Source organism: Sorghum bicolor, chromosome 1 (genome assembly GCF_000003195.3).
Source record: "Sorghum bicolor cultivar BTx623 chromosome 1, Sorghum_bicolor_NCBIv3, whole genome shotgun sequence".
NCBI lineage: Eukaryota > Viridiplantae > Streptophyta > Magnoliopsida > Poales > Poaceae > Sorghum > Sorghum bicolor.
The window spans coordinates 3,645,864-3,667,038 of record NC_012870.2 but is presented as its reverse complement, the minus strand read 5'-3'; the positions used below and the strand labels follow the sequence as shown (position 1 = coordinate 3,667,038).

Here is a 21,175-nt window from a genome sequence, read left to right as displayed (position 1 = left end):
CTCTAATTACTCAAAAACAATAGGGAGTAAAATTCAAGGTTGGTCACTAAACTTAGCCAGCGGCGCTGCAAACTTGGCTAACAATGTTATTCCATAAACTTGTAAGGTGATATGCCGTTTTGAGTCTCATCTCGGTCCAAATGGGTCCCTAGACTTACGAATTGTGTCATTCTAGATCCTAAACTTGTTTTGAGTCTCATCTAAGATGATCTGCCGGTCCCTATACTTTCTGAGATGACTGGGCGCCCGGATAACTCGAGGCCTCATCTGGCCAACGGCAACCTCAGTTGCCCAGTTAACTTCTGCCGACGGCGTTGGCCTTGTGTGGCGGCGCGGGTGGGACGCGGATGCGCATAGGCACAAACACTGCCCACATGCATGCGCGTACCTAGAACAACAAGGAGATTCAGAGCAGAAACAACAATGGAGGAGCGCCCGAGCCGCGACGCAGTCACCATGTCGCCCACCGAGACCGAGCACAAGAGCTAGAAGAAATTCCTGCTATTTTTTCAATCAAGATGGCATACCGATGGAGACTACTTCCGGCAACCTCACCGGCCAGAAGCCCGCTGTCCACCAATAGGACGAAGGACAAGAGGACTACTATCCTCGACACGTACAGGCACGGCAACCATGCATGCGGGCAAAGCCCAAAGCTTATAGAGCAAGCTAATCTAAACTACTAAAAGGGGCTTGGGGGCCGCTCCACCTCCGTCTTGCCGTCGGCAAGGTGTCCGGAGGAGAGGAGGGGGCCGAAAGTAGGGTGTTCTCCCTTGAGTGAGTTATTAGTTATAAGCCACGAAGTACACAGTTGTGTTGTGCTCAATTCAAATTCCAACAAGGTGAACTTTTTAGTTCATGATATGCGGTTCCTTAATTTTTATCTAACAAGATTCATTGCATTTACAATCGTATATGTGGAGATCGATGAACTTCTCGCCCTATCTGCCTGTTTGATGTCCCCTCCCGTTTCTTCAAAAATATCAGTGAGTTTGATCCACAATGTGGCCCCCATTACCTGACTGTTGTCATCGCCTTGCGTTCACCCGAACTATGCTCAACTACCCACTCGGTAGAAAATGGAGGAAGGGTTCTCAGATATAGAACATGAAGTTTCACCGACTTCGACAACATTGTGTCCTTGTCCCATGCTCTCATTTTCGTTGTTTCACTGTGTAGATAGGTATCTCATCGCCTCAAATTTGCTCTCCCCGCCGCTCCCCCCCCCCCCCTCTCTCTCTCTCTCTCTCGACGGCAAGAGGCAAATGGATTCCAATTTCCATTCCACTGCAGTTGTAGGAGACACACGAAAGCACCGCCTAGGCCTCGTCCTCCTTTTGTTTCTAGACGGGCGTATAACTTCTTAATTTTTATCTGCCAAGATGCATTGCATTGACGGTCGTATATGTGGAGGTAAGCTTGCCTTTGGAGCCTGTTTGATTCATGAAGGCCCTATTAACCTACAACAGTCGTCGCCTCACGTCCACCTCAACCACCCCCAAGGGATGAAAACGGATCGGATACGGACGGATATCACCGATATCATATTTGTTTTCATATTTCTGGTCGGATTCGGATTCGAATACGGATAATGGCAACTATGTCAGATAAGATACAATTGGATGTCAACATTATAAATATACAATTTAAGTATTCGGATACAAATACGATATCAGATATTGAACACTCGGACTCAGATACGGATAGATCTAAACCTCTCTAAATAAATTCGGTCTCGAATACGATCGGAAAATATCTGTACCATTTTCATCATGTCCACTTGATAAAAAAATGGAAGAACAATAGTAGGCAAGGGTCCTCAGAGACAGAACATGAAGTTTCGCCGACTCCAACAAACGTGTGTCCCTGTCCCGTGTTCCTCTTTTCGCCATTTCAATGTCCCTATATCTCATCGCCTCACATTCCCTTAATTTTTATCTGCCAAGATGCATTGCATTGACGGTCGTATATGTGGAGGTAAGCTTCTTGCCTTTTGGAGCCTGTTTGATTCATGATGGCCCTGTTAATCAACAACAGTTGTCGCCTCACATCCACCTCAACTACCTCGAACCGCCCACTGGGTAAAAAAATGGAGGAACAACAGTAGGAAAGGGTCTTCAAAGAAAGAACGTGAACTTTTGCCGACTTCGATAACCATGTGTTCCTCTCTCGTGCCCCCCTTTTCATATTTCACTGCCCCTGAATCTCATCGCTTCATATCCCTTCCACCCACTTTCCCCCTCCCCTTTGATGGTGAGAGGTGGATGGAGTTTTCCTTGCTAACTGTGGTCAAAAATTTTCGTTGCAGCTATAGGAGACATAGGAAAAGCACTATCGAGGCCTTGCCTTTCTCTCGTCTCTGGATGGGTGTATAGTTTCTTAACTTTGAAGATTGTATATGTGGAGGTGAACTTCTCACCCTAGGAGCTTGTTTGATTCACGATGGTCTGTGTTACCCGATTACGACTGTCACCTCACGTCCACCTCAACTACCCCTGACCGCCCACTCGTTAGCAAATGAAGTTTTGCTGATTCTGACAACCTTGCATTTATCATGTGCTCCCCTTCATGTTATTTCGGTGTCCCTGCATCTCATCACCTCAGATTCGCCCCCTTCCCCTCCCCTCCAATGGCAAAAAGCGAATAGAATAACCGACAACGGTCATTGCCTCATGTCCACCTCAACTACCCCCGACTGCCCAATCAGTAGAAAATTGAGAAACAACATTAGACAAGGGTCCTCAAAGACAGAACATGAAGTTTTGCTGACTACAATGACCATGCATCCCTATCCCGTAATCCTCTTTTCATTGGTCCCTGCATCTCATCGCCTCAGCCCCTCTTCCCCCCACTTTCCCCCTCCCCACCGACAGCAAGCTGGATGGATTCCCATTTCATTCCATTGTAGGAGACACAGGACAGGCACTGTCGGGGCCTCGTCCTCACGTTTCTTTCTGGACGGGCATAACATTTCTTAATTTTTATCTGACTAGATGCATCGCATTAACGGTTGCATATATGAAGGTGAACTTCTTGTCCAAGGAGTCTATTTGATTCACGACGGCCCCTGTTACCCAACTGCAGCCGTCGCCTCGAGTCCACCTCAACTACCCCTGATAGGCGCCCAGTCAGTACAGAATGGAGGAACAACAGTAGGCAAGGGTTCTCAGAGACGAATCGTGAAGTTTTATCGACTCCAACAACCTAGCGACAACCTTGCATACCTGTCCGTAATCGCCCCCAGTAATATGAAGTTTCTTAAGCCACACAGTAGGAACTAGGAACCAAACCAGCTTTACATGTTCACAACTTGCAGCTGCATGTGTGGTGTCTCCAACTGCACTCTATTAGGAAAACAGGTTACACAGCATACAAGAATAGGGCGCACCCAATGTTGAAAGATCTTGGAGAGGAGCTACGTAGCATATACAGAGATAGAAGGAACAAAATTATAGCCACCCCTTCGTTAAAACTAAGGAGGGCGCAGCTGGTAGCCAAGTCCCAACCAGCACCACCTACAGACAGCAGTCTGTTTCAGAAATGGCCTACACCCCAATTGTGTCGCTACAAGGAAAGCCAAAAACTTTCACATATCCGGAGCAACGATTATTAACAAAACTTTTCCACTATCAACTATATGACACAATGCTCCGCTGGGAGGGAACAATACATTCCATGATTTACAGCACGCTGCGAGATCTTGTTCTCAAGCTCAAAGCGGACCCATGTTCTGTCTCACCTAGATGAAAAGCTTTCATCAAGAAAAAAACTTGCAAATGACGCCAGAAAAAATAAGTCAGCTCGGGGTGCTTGAGCATCACGAAAAAGAATCCATCTTCCTGGCTACCTAGCACAAGCTTGCTGTCCTGCAACATAGAATCAATAAAATGTAAATTGATGAAATAACAAACAAAAAGGCACAGGAACAGATAGAAACTACAAAGTAGAAATTTCAACTTGTAATAACCAAACTCTTGTTTGTCAGTTAGTGATGTAAATTGATGAAATAACAAACAAAAAGGCACAGGAACAGATAGAAACTAAGTAGAAATTTCAACGTGTAATAACCATTAACCAAAATTCTTGTTTGTAAATGTTAGTGATAATACCGTGCAAGAACATATACAATGAAGCCTTGCCACAAAGTTGAATATTCTTATTTGATTAGCGCCTTTGCCACAACCAAAGGTTTTAGGCAAAACAGGGCAGCCACAAAAGGTGTGGCCAACAAAATGGGCACCACAGTGGTGACAAAGTTTGACATGAAAATTACTTTAATGACATGTATAGCATAGTGCTACAAAAACTGTGGCGAGAACAAACACGCTGCTAAGAAAGTGCCTAACTTTGGCCACAAACCAAAACAGACCTTGCGAGACTACGAAACTCTGATAGTAATTGATAGAACACAACAAACCATATGCAGCTTCTAGACCTTGGTACTTTGAAACCGATAGCAACAAAATCAGATGCATCATCAGCTATGGGGAATAAGATGACTATGAACATTAGACATTTCGATTGTGAACAAAAACATACCTGTCATGGCTTTATCCAAATAAGGCGCAACGAGGGCATCCAATTGGACAACCCAAAGTGCAACTGCTGATGTTGTTTGTGGCATTGTCTGAAAGTAGACAATGATGTCATCCAGATATGTTCTAAATCTCGTAGAAGATGAACTTTTGTACAACCAATCAACATCCATTGCCCCAACAAAATCGACAAGAACCTGCAGGGGAATATAAGCATGGTAAGAGAAAAAGCAGTAGAAACTAAACATACTACTGCAATAGAAGGTTCAGGTATTAAAAAACAGAAATAAAGACCTGAAAATCTTTTACTGACCTGCAAAAGCTCTGGCAATGATGACGTTCGTCTCAGCCGCTTAACCCACAGCTTGTGAGCAGACTTCATCCAAGAACCAGTAAAAGCTGCCTCAGGCATAGATGCCTACATGTGACAGATTATAAGAAAATTAAATCCGACTAGAAACATGTCTTTCTCAAGATAATCCTATGTGTAGGCAAACTGGCACCGATTATGAAACTGCACAGGAGTTTTGAAATACTAACCTCAATAGCATGAATGGCTGCTTTAAGTGCCTGTAGCTGTGATGGCAGAAATTTATGATTTGGCACCTCATGTGAAAGCTCAGGCTCCCTGCATGTCGCAACATGTACAGCATATTTTTCTTCAAGATCAAAACCAACCTCGAAAGTAGAATGGCATATTCTGCAGTGCTTTTCATCTCTCCAATATAGATCATGACAACTTTCACAATGAACTAGTGACTCCTTAAATGACTTCTTGCCACTTTTGACAGCAGTAAGGATGGAGTAAAAAGAAGTCCAGATCCACTTATCAAATGCTTGCAACCGTTCCCACATAGATATTTTTTCATCACCTCTCCTCCCACTTTCAATTACTATGGCAGATGATGAATCAAAATTACTATCTTTGAGGCATGTAGGAACAGCAGTGTTCTCAATGTCTGATACAGGTGAAGCTCCATCTACACTACTTGTCTTGGGCGAAGCTCCATCTCCACTACTTGTCTGGGAGCAATATGAATCAAATGGGGCTGGAAGCCTGGCTGCCTTCCCTCCTTCCACATGTTTTTTCATGGCTTCAAAAAGGCAGGCTTGTCTCTTCTCCATCGATGTAAGGAGATGTGCTTCCCTAGTGCCCCTGCTATCGAGGACAGATAGCAAGGAAAGTAATTCCTGCAATGACCCCCAAAAAAAGGATAAGGTAATTTTACAAAATTAACCTCGAATAAGAAAATTGATATCTCAGTTGAGTTGGCATGCGGACAACCTGTGGTGAATCGATCACCTCCCAATGTCCATCCTCTGAGGACTCAAAGTAGACCCTTCGATGCCCTGGATCATCTTCCCTACAAGGACCAAGGAAGAGCCAATAGCTATTATACCTGCGATCTGATCCTAAGAGAACAACTTGTGGTTCATGAGCAGCGACAGGCAGATCATTCCTTCCAGGATCAGCGGTGTAATCCTGATTTTTTCGCCTTCCTGGTCGGCCTTGATGGCAACAATCCAAACTTCCTGATCCATTTAAGGACTCGTCGCTATATTGACAAAGGTTTTTTGTCAATTTCTTTATTTTCCCGCCTGATTGTGGTGGATGCACTCTTGGCACATTATGCAAGACTCTTTGTGGTTCCTAAAAGAAATGAAAAGTAACAGGATAAGCTTCAGTTATTCAACACAATGCAAGTGAGGAAAAAGATATTTTCAGAAAACAGTGATCAACCTACACTACACATAATAAATACTACCTCCGCCCTGAAAAGAATGCAACTCTAGTTCTCCTTAGTCAAACTACCTTAAGTTTACCAAATTTATCAATATTTATGACATTAAATAGTTATTCGATGAAGAGCCTAATGGTACTTATTTGGTATCATTAATTATTGATACTTTACTATATAAACTTGGTCAAACTTAGTATGCATTGACTATGTACTATGTTAGAATTGCATCCCTTTCTGGGCGGAGGGAGAATAACGGCACACTTATGGATCATCTCTTCCAATAAAGAAGAATCAAAGAGTAACAATCTTTCATGTATCTGATATTCAAATTGGCAGTAAAGTTGAAGTAAATTTTCTTGAGAACAAAGATGGCACACTGCAACGGAGAAGTGCTAAACAATTATTAAAGATTACCTCAAGTCTTGGAACAGAACCAGCACCAGAAACAACATCTATTAAAGCAACCAAACAATCCAACTTCTCATCAATGCTTAGATCTGAATACTCTCCTTCCATCAATGCCAGCAGCCATCTTTCACCTGAATAACTTTCATCAATTTCACTACATTTATTTGGACTTTCATGTGCATTTTTCTCCTTTCTTCGAGCAAGTCTACTTTCATTCTCAGGAAATTTGAACTTTTGTGATCCATCGTCACTTCTGCTAGTATCCTCATCATCATCAACACTTCCAGAATCATCACTATCTAAAATAGAGTCTTCTTCCCCTTTAATTTGGGGGTCAACACGGAGACGATATGCAGAAGGTGCAATCTTCTCAAATAATGTGATGTCACTGGAGAGAGCTAAAGAGATCAACTGCTCTAGTTCTAATGGGCTCGAAACATTAAGATCAATAATCTGAAAAGAGAAAAATCAGGGAAAATGTTACAGACAAACTCAGCTAAAAAAACAGAGGGAAGATCAGTTGTTACAAATATCAACAATTTATTTCCAATACTAACAAGACAAATACCTCAGATGATTTGGCTAGTACTGAAACCTTTAACCCACAACTTCCTGCCTTAGACAACAGTGCAAACAATTCTCCTTTCAGTGTGCGGGGACGTAAACCATATTTAACCATTTGATTTTTCTCCTGGAAGAAGGTACCAAAAGAATTTTACTACTAAAGATACTTGGATCGTTAGCAGATTTGCAGAGAGTAGCAACATGGATAGATTTAAAACTTTAGAATGCTGAGCTGCCCGTAATACCTTGTTAAAGAATTCCTGATTCAGCAAATGCTGGTTTGGCCCAAAGCCTGAAGCAACAAGGACTTGACGAAGTATTTCAACCCAAGTAAGAGCATTCAGCGACCTGATCCAAACATTGGCATCGAATTCTTGTTCTCTAACCTGGAAAAAAGAACATCTTCAGAAGAAGAAAAATGCTTCATGGAAGCACATTGATTTTGAAAGACAAAAAATTACACATCAACACATAGTATTGTAGAATACTTTTTGAACTGTTCTATTATTTACATATGCTTTATGAAAAGCAAGTATTTTCCCTAGCTGCAAAGCTTTGCAAGTCCGCATCCACCGGTGCAACCCCGAAATAAATAGTCAAGCTACCTCGTTCCACACTTCCACCAAACAAAAAGGAAATTTATAACATTCTGCCTGATGAGCTAATTCGCAGTGTTAGATGAAACTGCGATGCTACAATTCTACATTAGTAAAGTGACCATACTTTATACTATTGTTTGATGTGCTTCTTGAACAGTACCTTTGGTAAATTACAACAAACAACTCTACACTACAAGCTAGTACAACTGGGTAACAAAATTGCTCCTATAATTACAAGATGTAATCTTATTGCCCCTTCAGGGAAATGATTAGCTCAACTATTAAAATGAAGTATATATAATAAACACTTTGAAACTCACAAAGTTCAGGAAACTGAGAAATCTGCAGTCTTTAGAAGATCGTGGAACAAATACACCATCACTTCCCATTTCAGCCTTTAGCAACAGTAGCTTGAGAAGACCAACATGTACTTCCCCCAGCAGCAAGGAGTCCTGGAAATTACATTTGCATTATGGGAAAGTAAAACAAGAAACCGTCCTAACTCTGAAGCAAACTGATCAAAATTTTGAACCTTGTCATGAAATGCTTGTACAAACTCATCAAATGTGAAGGGGTGGACATCAACACTGCCAAAATGAGTGTATACAAACCGGATAACCTGTCAGGATTAATTCTCCAATCAATATATGTGAACCGGTCATTTGATAACAAAATGAGATAGAGTAAAATCAACTAAGCATATGGCACATATAAAATGTAACTGTTCTGAGCATCCAGGCGCTTAAATAAAATTACGGTGTTTAATGGCGAAATTCCCAGTTCTTGTGGCTGCTACATTGATTATCTTACAACCTTCGATGATTCTTGGGCTAAGTGCCCATCTTCTCAGTAAGGTTTAAAGTGGTATCGAGCTGGTGTACATTGCTAGGGCTAGGTCACACATACATATGCTTCCAACAGAAGTGCAAAGATTCATCTAGTATGCAAAGGCCCAGTGGCATCAACCCGTGCATATCACTGCATGAAACAACTGAATTCATTTATTGGCAAGTTAATTGGTTACATAACGAATATCATTATTACTTGATGACAGAAGATAACTTCTTCCTACTTGCATGGGAATTCTTGAAGACTTTGCTGATTAAGATTCTGCCATAGAGAGGATGACCACTAGCCAAAAACTTTGTATGATAAGCCAGTGAAATAACGAGGGAGATGGTCCAAGAGGTTCTTTTACCGCAGTGTATTAATAAAAATGAATAAATGGGAACTAAAACTTGTACGAATGCTGCAACCACGCAAGGAAAAAAGGCTAGTTCACAGAAGAGAAACTATACAGGAGAAACAAAGAGAAGAGAGATGGTCTGAGAGTTTATTTTGTCCTATGTGATTGCAACAAAATGAAAATGTTAATCTTGAAAACTGTCTTCCAGTTCTTGAAATTTGGTTGTTTTCCTTAGAAATATAAAAATATGTATATCAGTTCTCTGTTAATAGATTTGCCAAGCTACCACTATGAGGATTTACATGAAGAAGATGTAGTGACATTCTTTCCTATGACTATCATACTGAAGAACTGCAAACCAGTGTCCCATATTATACCTAAGTAATTCTAACATCAGATGAAGCTGCACCCAATGCTGCTGCATGGAGCCATTCTTCACAAAAGAGGGAAGAGTCTAAGGAATTTTTGTTGCATTGCATGCCATTCTATATGCCCATCCAGATTAAACAGTTGTTCCATACTTCCATCTCCTATTGAGCAGGGAAAAAGACCCTCTGAATAAGTTGAAGTATAACATTACATCCCACCAGCACAAGCCAAGCAAGTGAAATTTATCCGTTTGTGTAGTAGGTGTTCCAGATGAGGTGCACCCAGGGTAAATCCTTCTTGCTGTCAACTTCATCCAGATACTTCAAGAGGAGACCTGAAGAGTGCCATGGCATATTAGGCCATTAGGGCACATGCCGTGGAGCAGCCCAGGCCATGCTAAGGCCAGTATGCTGTTCATTCGCGTCTACTGTTCATGTAAACAGTAACAACGTGGTAATGTTTGTGGTGCCTCTAGGATATCTTTGCTGTCTAGAGAGAAGATTATATTAGATTGAGTTATTTCTAGAGACTGATTTCTTAAGGGTCAAGTTGCTCCATGGGGAAAAGAGTCTTTCGGCTAACTTTTCTCTCCTTGACTTCCCAGAACTACTACTTGAAACTTGAAAGCTACTCAAATCATGTATACCATGTGTTTCATCTCTAGGTATTGATATTCCAAAGTAAACTAAATGGAATTACAACAATAATGAAGAAGTCGCATCTCAGTATCTAAAAGAGTATAAGCATTCCAACTTCCTGGATTAACACATGCAATTGGGATGGATGGTTACTGGAAGCCAGCACAATGTGCCTACTTTTATTGCGAAAATGTGCTGCCTTATTCACAAAAGAAAACTGGATGGAAATGCTAATATTAAGTGTTTCTTATGCAAGATCAGCTGATCAGGTCTGTAAAGAAGAAGAAGATGATGATGCAAAAATTAATAAAGAAAAGTAGTGGTTTATTCATATGACCTGAAAAAGCTTTTTCACCATTTCAGGTGATGACTCCCATGGTTTTGTAGAGAATAGCCTTTTCATCTTCAAACTTTGTGGAGGAAACTTGGCAAGTAAATCTGGAAGATAAATGAGTTAATACTTGTATAAATAATTATTTTCTACAGAAAGTGAGTACATACAGGGATGAGATTTTGTGACAGATGTGCAAACCTTTACAAAGGGGGCAGTCGTGTCTACCACTTGAAGACAGGTGAGCTGAACATCTTAATGGATTGGGACCTGCTTGTAATTCACTGAGCTCGAGCTCCTCATCATCCACTAAATTCACTAGTTCAGTCTGTAGTTCTGAAGATTCTGATTTATCAACTGAAAGATGGCAATCCATTGGAGGATGCACCTTTGGACCAGAAACTCTCTTACACGGCACCTATACAGAGGAAATCATCAGCATTATTCAACAAAATAGAAATTCATAATCATAATCAATGATTTCAGGTCGTCCGATTAATCGCGATTAATCGTCCAGGTCGCTCCTAGGATTCGATTAGGAGGTCCGACTCGATTAGTTCGACCAGAAAGCTGGTCGTCCGATTAATCATCGATTAATCGCGATTAATCGGACGACCAGGTAAGATGGACGACCAGGCTTCTGTTTTTTTGGGCCTTTTCTAACTGGGACTGGGCTAATGGGCTTTAAGTTTTTGGCCTGTTAGGGTTTAGGTAGAATAGAAGGGCTGCAGGGGGGTTTGGGACAGCAATATGGACCTTTTGGACAGTGCAGAAAAGAGAAGAAACCAACTCCCACAAGTAATTCACTATCTAAACACTAATGTAGTCTTGATGCTGGCTTGATTGTGTATATTATATAGTATATATAGGGGTATATATATATAGGCATATATGCCCTGAAATAGCTGGACGACCAGGTGTCCAGGGTCGACCAGGGCGATTAATCGCCCTGGTCGACGATTAATCTCGATTAATCGCCTGGTCGGTCCTAAAGCGACCAGCTTCGACCAGTCGACCTGAAACCATTGTTCATAATCCACTCATATGACCCAGAAAGTAAACTGTCAAAATCGAAGGGTTTTGCTTTTCCTCCAAATGGCCAACTTAGTAAATGTGCTAATGCTACTGTAGTCTGTAGAAGCTTTCTGTTTTTTCTTAGCCCTCGTGCAAAGCAAGAAAAATACCTTTTTCCTATTCGCCAGAACTTTACTCCTTTTTACTATCTTTTTCCGTGTCATACCTTGATTCTGCACATAGGTAGGAACAATAACAGATTTGTGAATGGCTAATTCTGTAATGACAATATAATCTTCACCAAATAACATCAAACAAATGAGACTTTACTTGAGTCTTCCTTCCATTATCACGATCTTCTAATCCATCAAAATCATCAAACGGTCTAAGGGACCTCAAACAACCAGTTTCATCAATGAAATTTGGGCCGCTTTGACATTTCATGTTATGGGAATACATGGCATGCCACACTGTCATGAGACCTTTGCCAATTCCATGTTTCCTCACAGGAGCAGTATCCTCATACACATCAGATCTCTGGTTAGTAGTAGTAGACTCCATGATCTGCAATTGAACAATTTGATAACATACACGGTGCAGTGTTAGAAAGCTCAACATGGAAAATAATATGAACTTTTACACACAATAAAGAACTTCTGAGGAAAATAACAATGGAATGGAAAGGTAAAATATCAAATGGTAGTGGAAGTTATTTCAGCTCACATTGACATGTATGAAAATTTCAATCAGCGTTTTTAAAATTTTAATCCGCACTTGATGGTAAAGAAAAATAATTTCAAGAAAGACATAGTGCAGCCTAATCTTACATCTGACCATAAAATGGTGTAAAGTAGCAGCGCCCTCAAAGACATTTCCAAATATATCTGAACAAATGATGAAGCCACTAAGGTAGGGACCACGGATACTTTATGGCAGTACAAATTTGGGTGTTATTAGGGACCGATCCACAGAACAAATAGGATAACCTATTGAGCTTGAGGCCTTGAGCCAACTGTGCCAATACTTGTTTCATTGGTAAGCACATGCATTTATGATAACCAAAAATACTTGAAAACACAGCGCTTGAGCTTATCAGCCGAATCTGCCAGCCATTCAGCAGTGTTTTTCTCTCACAACAAATTAGCCAATAGTACTTTCTGCCATGGCTTATCAGCCAAAACGAACAAGGAACAAAAAAATCAAACTGAACACCAGTTCATCTGGATAAAGGAATATCATATCCTTTCATGACACAAATAGCATAGTGGAAGTTTAATAAAAAAATATGCCAATGAAATAAAACATGAGTAAACAGTCTAAATGTTATTGAATTATGGTACCTTTCTCTTCTTCACAGTTCTTTGGTTCTCTGAGGAACGATGGCATTTAGCCTCTGCAAAATATTTGTAAGAAAATGAACATTTGTATCAGTTGCACACAGCACCATGAGTATATCAATCAACTGTATCTACAAGAAAATGATGCAACTTGTATATGAAAGATTGGGCCATGTTAGCAACAGTACTGTTAGAAAACACATGTTTGGTTGTAGCCAACGATTTGGTTGCAAAGCATTAGGGAAGGTTTGGCAAAGAAATGAATCTATACAGGTGAGGAGAAGATGTGAACACTGAACAGCCACATTTGTGCCAGGAAATCAAACACTGGCAAACACTTGTCCAAGGGACTCTTGTACCTAACATTTGGCATTGTAGTGTTTGACAACCAACCAAACAGATCTGTTTATACCAAGTTAACAGAAAACTATACTAAAGTTCTACACCAGAAAACAATTAAATGTAATTGTTCCGCATTGGTGAACAGTGGCAAACAAAATCAAGCAAATGCATAGCATGACTTCAGACACAATAGCAGAATGAGTAAATGAATGACTCAACAAAAATGTAGGGAGAATCAATAGCCTGCCAACAATAATATTTCACAGCTTAAAGTGAACAGTATCACCAATTGAAGTGGGCATGAGAACATAAATGAAGCAGAACAAGAAATAAACATAGCTGCTAGTGGAACCAGTCACATATTCACCCACTGGGGAGAACAAATCAAAGATTAAGAAATAAGATTCAATAACCTACAATTGTTACTTGTGTACCTCTGTTACAGCCATGTGCACTTTGGGGGAGGGGGTCAAATTCACTACCAAGAGGTGGACCATCCTTGCGGAAAATTTTGCTCAGGATATAATCCTTGGGGAACAGAACTTGTGATATAATATTACTTTCCTCTCCTGCAGTGCTCATACCCCAAGTGTCCAACTCCGATTGTGAACGTGAAATACCATAGGTGGGAGCTTGGTTACAAGAGGAAGAACTGCTGCTGGATCTAGGTCCAGTGGACCGTGCTCTAAATTGCCTTTCCATCTGAGACCCAATGGCTCCCATCTCCCTCCTCTCTTTTCTCCTCCGCTCTTTGAACCATATACGGACCTGACTGTAAGTCAAACCAACACAGGTTGCATACTCTCCCATTTCCTCTGGCTTTGGATACTGTGCATCTGGATAAAAAGATTAAAGATATATCAGTATCAGCGACAATGAAATGTATAGCAAAGATAAAAAGGCTTACAAGCATTAGCTTATAATTACCAGAGTAAAACTTCTCCAGCATCTGGATTTGCTGGGGAGATTTTTTTGCCCCTGCATTATCCCTTTTTGCTCCAAGGCCATGGGTCACCATCTGAACAAAACCAAAGTTATGCACAAGGTAAGCAAAGCTACCCAGAACCCCAACTCCAGCACATAATAACTCTGTAACTCAGTGTTAAGAGCTAAAATTCTAAGAACACTGCCAATACAAAATGGTTGGAGCTGCTCAGAAGAGAGGACCCTGCCAACAAATATATGACTCAGTATGACAAACCCTTTTCGACAAGTGACTGAATCGAGCAATATCACAGGCCCAGTGACAAATATCAATGTTGTTCGTCCCAAACGTATCTGGTTCAACAAATTTGTTTTATTGATTTCCACCCATTCTGAGCAGAAACTATAAATTAAACCCAGATACATTACAACTACATTACCCCACAATTGCAGCAACCATAGTTGAAAACAAAATACCACACATTAATTGCCTCATTTCACACAAACAAATAAGAACAATTCGAGCACAAAACACCCCCGCAAAATGCACTGTAAAAGAAGGCGGCGGCAAACAGGAAGCATGGTCATCACTGTTTCCAAAAACCCAAAATCATGATCCTAAAACCCCACGCGCTCAGGACCTCGCAACCCAATTACCCAACCACAAATAAGAGCTCGACAATCAACCAATTAAACCCAAAACTGAACGCATCAGCCCTCGGTCGTCACACGGTCACACCACATCCCCCTACGCTGATCACGCCCCCACGTAGCCCCGCGCCCTCGAACCAAACTGAATCCCGCAGGAACCGGTCCACTCGCCGACGGTCTAGCTGATGGATCAGAGAAGCACGTACCTGGGCGCGAGGCATGGCAGCGGCGGCGGCGGCGGCGGGTGTTTTCAGCAGACGGGCACCATGGGCGTTGCCGCGTTGGCGTTGGTGAGCACGGGGGGCGGAGGATGAAGCGAGCGGGAGGGGCGCGGGGGCGGCAGCGACCGTGTGATGGCAAGCTGGTCGGCGAATTAGCGGGCGGCTGTGTTACGGCGGAGATGGGCGGAGGGGCCAAAACCCTACCAACGAGTGGCCATTTCTGCTGTTCGTGACTGAGCTGCACTTTTTCGGGCCTAAACCCTCGGAGACGATGATAGTTTCGGAGAGATTTTTTGGCACTGTTTGGGCTGGTGTCGACGTAGCCACGTTGCGCGCGCAGCCTGGCAGCTGCAGTGCACAGGCCGAATGGGCCGGCGGCTGGGAGCTGGGCGAGCACCGAGCGGAGTTGGTTGGGCAAAGCGCGGAGCAGAGGAGGCTAGGCGAGCTTGACTCGAGAAAATTAGGCCCGGCCCAGCCTGCAGGCCCAGTCCTAGCCCGCTGGGTTTTGACCCATCCATGGACCATAGTGGATAGGGCCTGGGCCCAGATCTCACTATCCAGAATTTTTTTATTGGCCCAACTCTAGGCCAAAATAATTATTTTAATTGTTAAATTTCGCGGGCAGCCCAAGCCTAGTCCGAAAAATAAGACCTAACTTTGCAAATCCAGTCATGGTCATGATTATCCCAACATGAAATATCAAGCTTTTTTCAATCCGGACCATAAAATGCTCAGATCTAAGGTGAGCACGGAGCGCGGAGGAGTTGTTGCCTCTCATTGAGTCAGGGTTGCTGGTGGTGGCGGCGCTCAATAATTCTTTTACGATGAGATTGGAAAGCCAATAAGGGTAAGGTCGAGGTCACAGGCATAAGAAGATGGGTTTTGGGCTCTAGGCATCTAGTGACGCTTACTAGGGTTGCTTGCATGTTGAGCCTCGTCATGGCCATGGGTCATGGTCTGTGGGCTTGGTCACTGATAGGCCTCAGCTCTTTTAAAACAATCAGATGAACTTTCATCTCAGCTCATATAAAAGAAAAATAACAAGCTAAGTTGACTCAAGTTGAGTCAACTACGAGTTGAGCTGACTGTCGAGCCATGAGTATTTTGTCTAGTCCTATTTAGACTAGCACAGTGGAAATATCAACATATCTATGTGATCTTTTTATAGATCAATTCTTAAGATTACTCGATCTGCGGAATCTCTGCTTTTATTGAGAGGTAATTTCCAACCATCTAGCTCCGGTTCTCGTTGTCACAGTCTAATAACCGCCGACCATGTGCCCTCAAAGAGGCATGGCACATCATGCATAGGGATACCAATGGATGTGATCACCTAATCCCTAATTTTCTATCGGGACGAAGACAAAAGCTCCGTGTCTTGGGAGCCAACTAAAAAACCTTCACTACTGGCCAACGAGAGGATTGGGAGTCAAATACAAGGACAAAGCTAACAACATGACAAACAAGCTTTGTACACCTCCACCCCTACTCAAACACTCTGAATGTGACAATATATACCTCTTTGAGTAGTATCTCTAAACGTGATAATGCATGCCTCTCCGAAAAGTGAGATGTCTTGTTCGAGCCAATATAGATTTTATGTGCCCCTCACTCATAATACTAATTTTACTCGTCTCATACAAAACACCAAGGTTTATATTCTCTATAGGGATTATATTGGCTATACTAGTCAATGGTTGTTGCATGTGCAGGGGCCACCACAATCCACAGGTCATGCCAACATGTGGGGACAACCTAGTGTCGTTGATGCCAAGGCGCACCTTAACCCACCACTGCTCAGGGTTGCCACCCCACACTACTACAAAAATGATTTACCGTGACCTTTTGAAAACACCCCCCGAGACGGGCAAAATTAGAACCGCCTCGGTTAATGCCTAGCATTAACCGAGGCGGTCATTTTTTATTAACCGAGGCGGTTACATAAACCGCCTTGCAAAATTGATTAACCGAGGCGGGCACCCTTAAAATACCCGCCGCGGTTAATATATATTAACCGAGGCGGACATCTTAACGTAACCGCCTCGGTAAATCATTAACCGAGGCGGGCATTATAACTTCACCCGCCTCAGTAAATCAGGCCCAACCCGCTAGCCCAAGAGGCCCAATTTCAAGGTCACATATATATACTAGACCTAGGGTTTCACCTTCACTTCCTCCCTCCTCAGCCGCACCCGCACTATCTCTCCCTGCCGCTCGCGACGCTAGAGCCGACCGCCCTCCTCCCCTTCCCTTCCCCTCCTCGCAAAAACCAGACCGCCCTCTTCCCCTCCCCTTCCCTTCGATTCCCCTCCCCTTCGTCTCCGGTGGCAGAGGCCCTCCCCAACTTCAAAGCAGGGCGGCACGGCAAGGCACCCTCCTCCTCTCTCTTCGGCGGCCAGGCATGGGGGCAGTTGGATTCGTGGCGGCGCGCCCCTCCTCCTCCCTCTCCAGTGGCCAGGCGCGCGGGGGCGGCCCGATCCACGCCGACGCGCGCCCCTCTTCCCTCTCCAGTGGCCAAGCGCGTGGGGGCGGCCGGGTCCATGACGACGCACGCCCCTCCTCCCTCTCCGGTGGCCAGGTGCATGGGGAGGCCGGATCCGCGACGGCATGCCCCCTCCTCCCTCTCCGGTGCCCAGGCACGTGGGGGCGGCTGGATCCGTGACAGCATGCCCCCTCCTTCCTCTCTGGTGGCCTGGTGCACAGGGGCCGCCGGATCCACGGTGGTGCCGCCCTCTCCTCCCTCTCCGGTGGCCAGGCGCACGGGGGCGGTCGGATCCGCGGTGGAGCGGTCCCCTCCTCCCTCACCAGTGGCCAGGCGCGCGGTGGAGCGGTCCCCTTCTCCCTCTCCTCTGACCTGGCGCGCGAGGGTTGGCCGGATCTGTCGTGGCGGCGCGTGGGCACTGGGTCCAGGATTGGGCTCACCGGTGGGCTTTGGGGTTTTTTTTTTATTTTTTTGTAATGATTAACCGAGGCGGGCGTCCTAACGTGCCCGCCTCGGTTAATCAATTTATCGTGGCGGGTACAGGCGACCGCCACGGTAAGTCTACTATTAACCGTGACCTTAGATGCGTGGCGGGTGCCTTTGCCTGTAACACCCCAGGTGTTTGTCACTTGCTAAGTACTAGGTTTGAGCTCAAACATGACAAGTTCAATGGTAATAAAGAGGTCAAAGTCAATCTATGAAAGTAAACCCCAACTTGGGCTTGGTGGATGCAACCTTGCTTGCATATATGCCTTTTTAAAAGGTATGCTTGGATGATGCTAGTGGAACATTTTCCATGTGTCTCATATCTGTCCCAATCTATGTTGGTCTCTGGAAATGTTTGGTGAAGTTTGGAATCAAGAAGTCACATGAAATGATAAGTTATATCCTTGTTGGAATGACTCTATTAAGGAAATGGAATCATGGGTCACCAACCAAACCTTGAAAACTTGCTCATATGATACCAGATGAATTATACAACAAAAGTCGTGAAGGGTTCATGTTGAGCTTATGTCAAGAAAATGCTTCAATTGGCCTAAAATCCTATTTGGAGCTTTATCGGGTTACTACATTGACCAAAGTGAAAGATTGACCTCTGTTGCAGTTATGAGGTTTGACCCTAAATGAAAGTTGTAGTATTGCTTCTGTAGAACAAACTTTATTTAAGGATCAAGAGCTAGTTTGGTACCTATCCTAGTCAAATTAAGCTCACAAGATTCAATGCAGTGCTGTTTTGGAACCCCAGAAATTTGGCTAAGTCCTCAAGGTGCTCAGTTTCGGGTATCCTAGTTGGGAGCTTTGTATCTTACTAACCAGACAGAAACAGTACAAGGTTCTTTAATAAAAGTTGTAGTATAGTTTTTATGCTACAAACTTTGTTAAAGTGCCCAAGTCTGAATCATCTTCTAATCCTGTTAAATAATAGGCACAAGTTCGAATCTGCTGTAAATTCCAGCATTTCGGATTTCTAAGTCTGGAATTTCAGTTCGTCATGTTGGCATCCCGCGTTCTCCTAATTCTTATGAACAACTTGCTTGGGTCTCAAAATAAAAGTTGGAGTATATTTTGTGGACAAGAGCATACCAAAAGATGACACCAGTTTGACTTCGTTTCGGTCATCAATTTTGAGTTTTGCTAACCATTATCAATTCATTGACACTCAAAGGTTGGCATCAAATTATCTTCTAATCTGCAACTCTAATGACCATGGCACCTTAATCAAAATTGGAGAGCAGGCCGAGGTGAGCAAACTTCGTTTTTGGCCCAAAGTCCAATTCAGCCCGGAAAAGGCCCAAAATCGCCTCCCACGCCGGCCACTTCGCTGCCCGCCACGTGCTCGACGAAATGCCGACGCGTCCTCCATGCACCAGAGCGCGCTCCACCATTGCTGAGTGCTGCTGCCGCGCGCCTCTGCCTCCCTGCTCGCAATGTGGACGCCAGACGCTTCCCCCTTGCTCTTCTTTGCAGTCCACGCACCCATCTCCTCCCCCTGGCTCCCCCTCGCGCCCTCTCTCAGCCTCTAGCGCTGGCCACCGGCATGGCAGAGCCGGAGCTCGAGCTCCTGCTGCTGCTGCTGGTTGCAGCCGGCCAAGGCCAGGGCCGGGCATGGCCATGGCTAGCCGAGGCCAGGCCGCTGGCTGCCTCCCTGCTGCCGCCGGCCACTCCCCCTCTCTCAAATCCCGAAGCTCGCCCATGTCTCTGCGTTCTGTGGTACGAAGAAGGATCTCGGTTTGGAATAAGAAACAACCCAGGGTTCCAGATGCGAAGCCAAGACTCATATGAATAGTGTTTGTGGTCTGTTGCGTGATTCGTGGAAAGTCCAGGGTCCCCGGTGAAAGATCTGTTTTCCTTTTTCCTTTGTTTTTACAGATTTCATGGATGAACTTTGTAAATGCATAGAAATTCGTAGAAAAGTCGTAAAATAGCAAATATGGACTTTTTGGAATCCTTGTGAAATTCTCTATGCAGTAGATCTATAATATGACATGTTTGTGTTTGATGTTTTAACGGTAAAAATAGATCTGTGCAGATTGGTTTTAATTGCTTGTTATATTTGTCTTTTTCATAACCACTGTATTAATGCTCAAATAAATGTGAAAATATTGTGGCATGCTTTACATATAATATTTGATGTCTCGTAAAATTTACATGAATTTAGGAATGACAGATTAACAGTTATAAAAATATCAAATTCCCTGTGTTGCTTTGCTCCTATTCTGAGTGGATCTGCATGTTTGTATTGTTTGGCTCAGTTCAGTTGTGAATCATGCCTTAATAAAAATATATAAGTTTTAGTACTTTTCATGAGCTTTCCAAAAAGATAAATAGCACAATTTTTGGTTGAGCACATGTTGAGTTATAGTGGTTTAAAGTACTGTTCCAGTTTCTGTCTAAACCCAGACAGAATTGCATTGTTTGTAATGTAAGACCTTGTTAGTGGTATATTTAGCTCTAGATGTTTATAACAAAGTTGTTCACAATTTCGTAAGCTTTCTAGAAAGTACACAATCATAAATTATGGATATATGAACTTCAAGTTATAGCTGTTTAATGTGGCATGACAGATTCTGTCTATGTTTTAGACAGAGATGTCTTTATGGGATTAATTGACCTTGTTAACTCTAGATTCATATTTAGATGATAATAAGAAAGTTGTAGGTAACTTTATAAGCTTTCCAAAAATATAAGAATCATGTTGGCTGGAGGTCTACAACTCCAGTTATGCTTCTTTGAATTGCCTACCAGTTTTCTGTTTGTAATTGTACCCCTACTGTTTGGGCAGCATGAGCAGTTTTGATTGTGCAATTAATTCCATGATATAAATGATGTTTGCTGTGAAACTTGTATATAGAAAAGATGTAGATAATTTACTAGTATATATTGTGGTAAAGTTTCATATCATTTGGCTAAGTGGTTTATGAGTTACAGTAGTATGAAGTTCATCCTTTGAAATGCTTGTTCTCTGGAAATTCCGGGACCAGATTCTATGGTTATGCATGTTTGACTTGGTTAACTTGTTAATCATACTGAGATGATTAAATATGAATTGTAGATAATTTTATATTCTTTCCAGAATGTCCTATTGCATAGTTTTTGGAGTTGTGTAACTCCAGTTATGATTTATTTACTGAGTTGTTGCATGTATGTCCAAAATTGCTGAAAATGCATGAATGCTTGATTGCATTACTTGTTGTGTGCAAACTGTGATTTATGTCTTTAATGGTGATTAAGTAATACACTTGTAACGTTGTAAAACTTGTGTCATTATTGATATGTTTGCTCTATATAATTGGTCATGTGATGTTAGCTAAATAACTTTAGATGCCTATGT

The 21,175-nt window shown here is 42.9% G+C and overlaps 1 protein-coding gene across 1 annotated transcript; it reads right to left on the bottom strand.

Moving 5' to 3' along the window:
- Positions 3,295-15,117, bottom strand: LOC8061133 (homeobox-DDT domain protein RLT3). The gene is made up of 18 exons (XM_021450833.1): positions 14,847-15,117; positions 13,993-14,083; positions 13,500-13,901; positions 12,727-12,779; positions 11,717-11,950; positions 11,557-11,619; positions 10,574-10,790; positions 10,379-10,479; positions 8,381-8,467; positions 8,169-8,300; positions 7,495-7,635; positions 7,254-7,376; positions 6,692-7,138; positions 5,821-6,186; positions 5,076-5,726; positions 4,849-4,953; positions 4,540-4,732; positions 3,295-3,866 (listed from the first exon to the last, which is right to left on the bottom strand). Exons 1-18 carry the CDS (start codon positions 14,859-14,861, stop codon positions 3,844-3,846), a joined length of 3,444 nt encoding a protein of 1,147 aa, XP_021306508.1. The 5' UTR covers positions 14,862-15,117; the 3' UTR covers positions 3,295-3,843.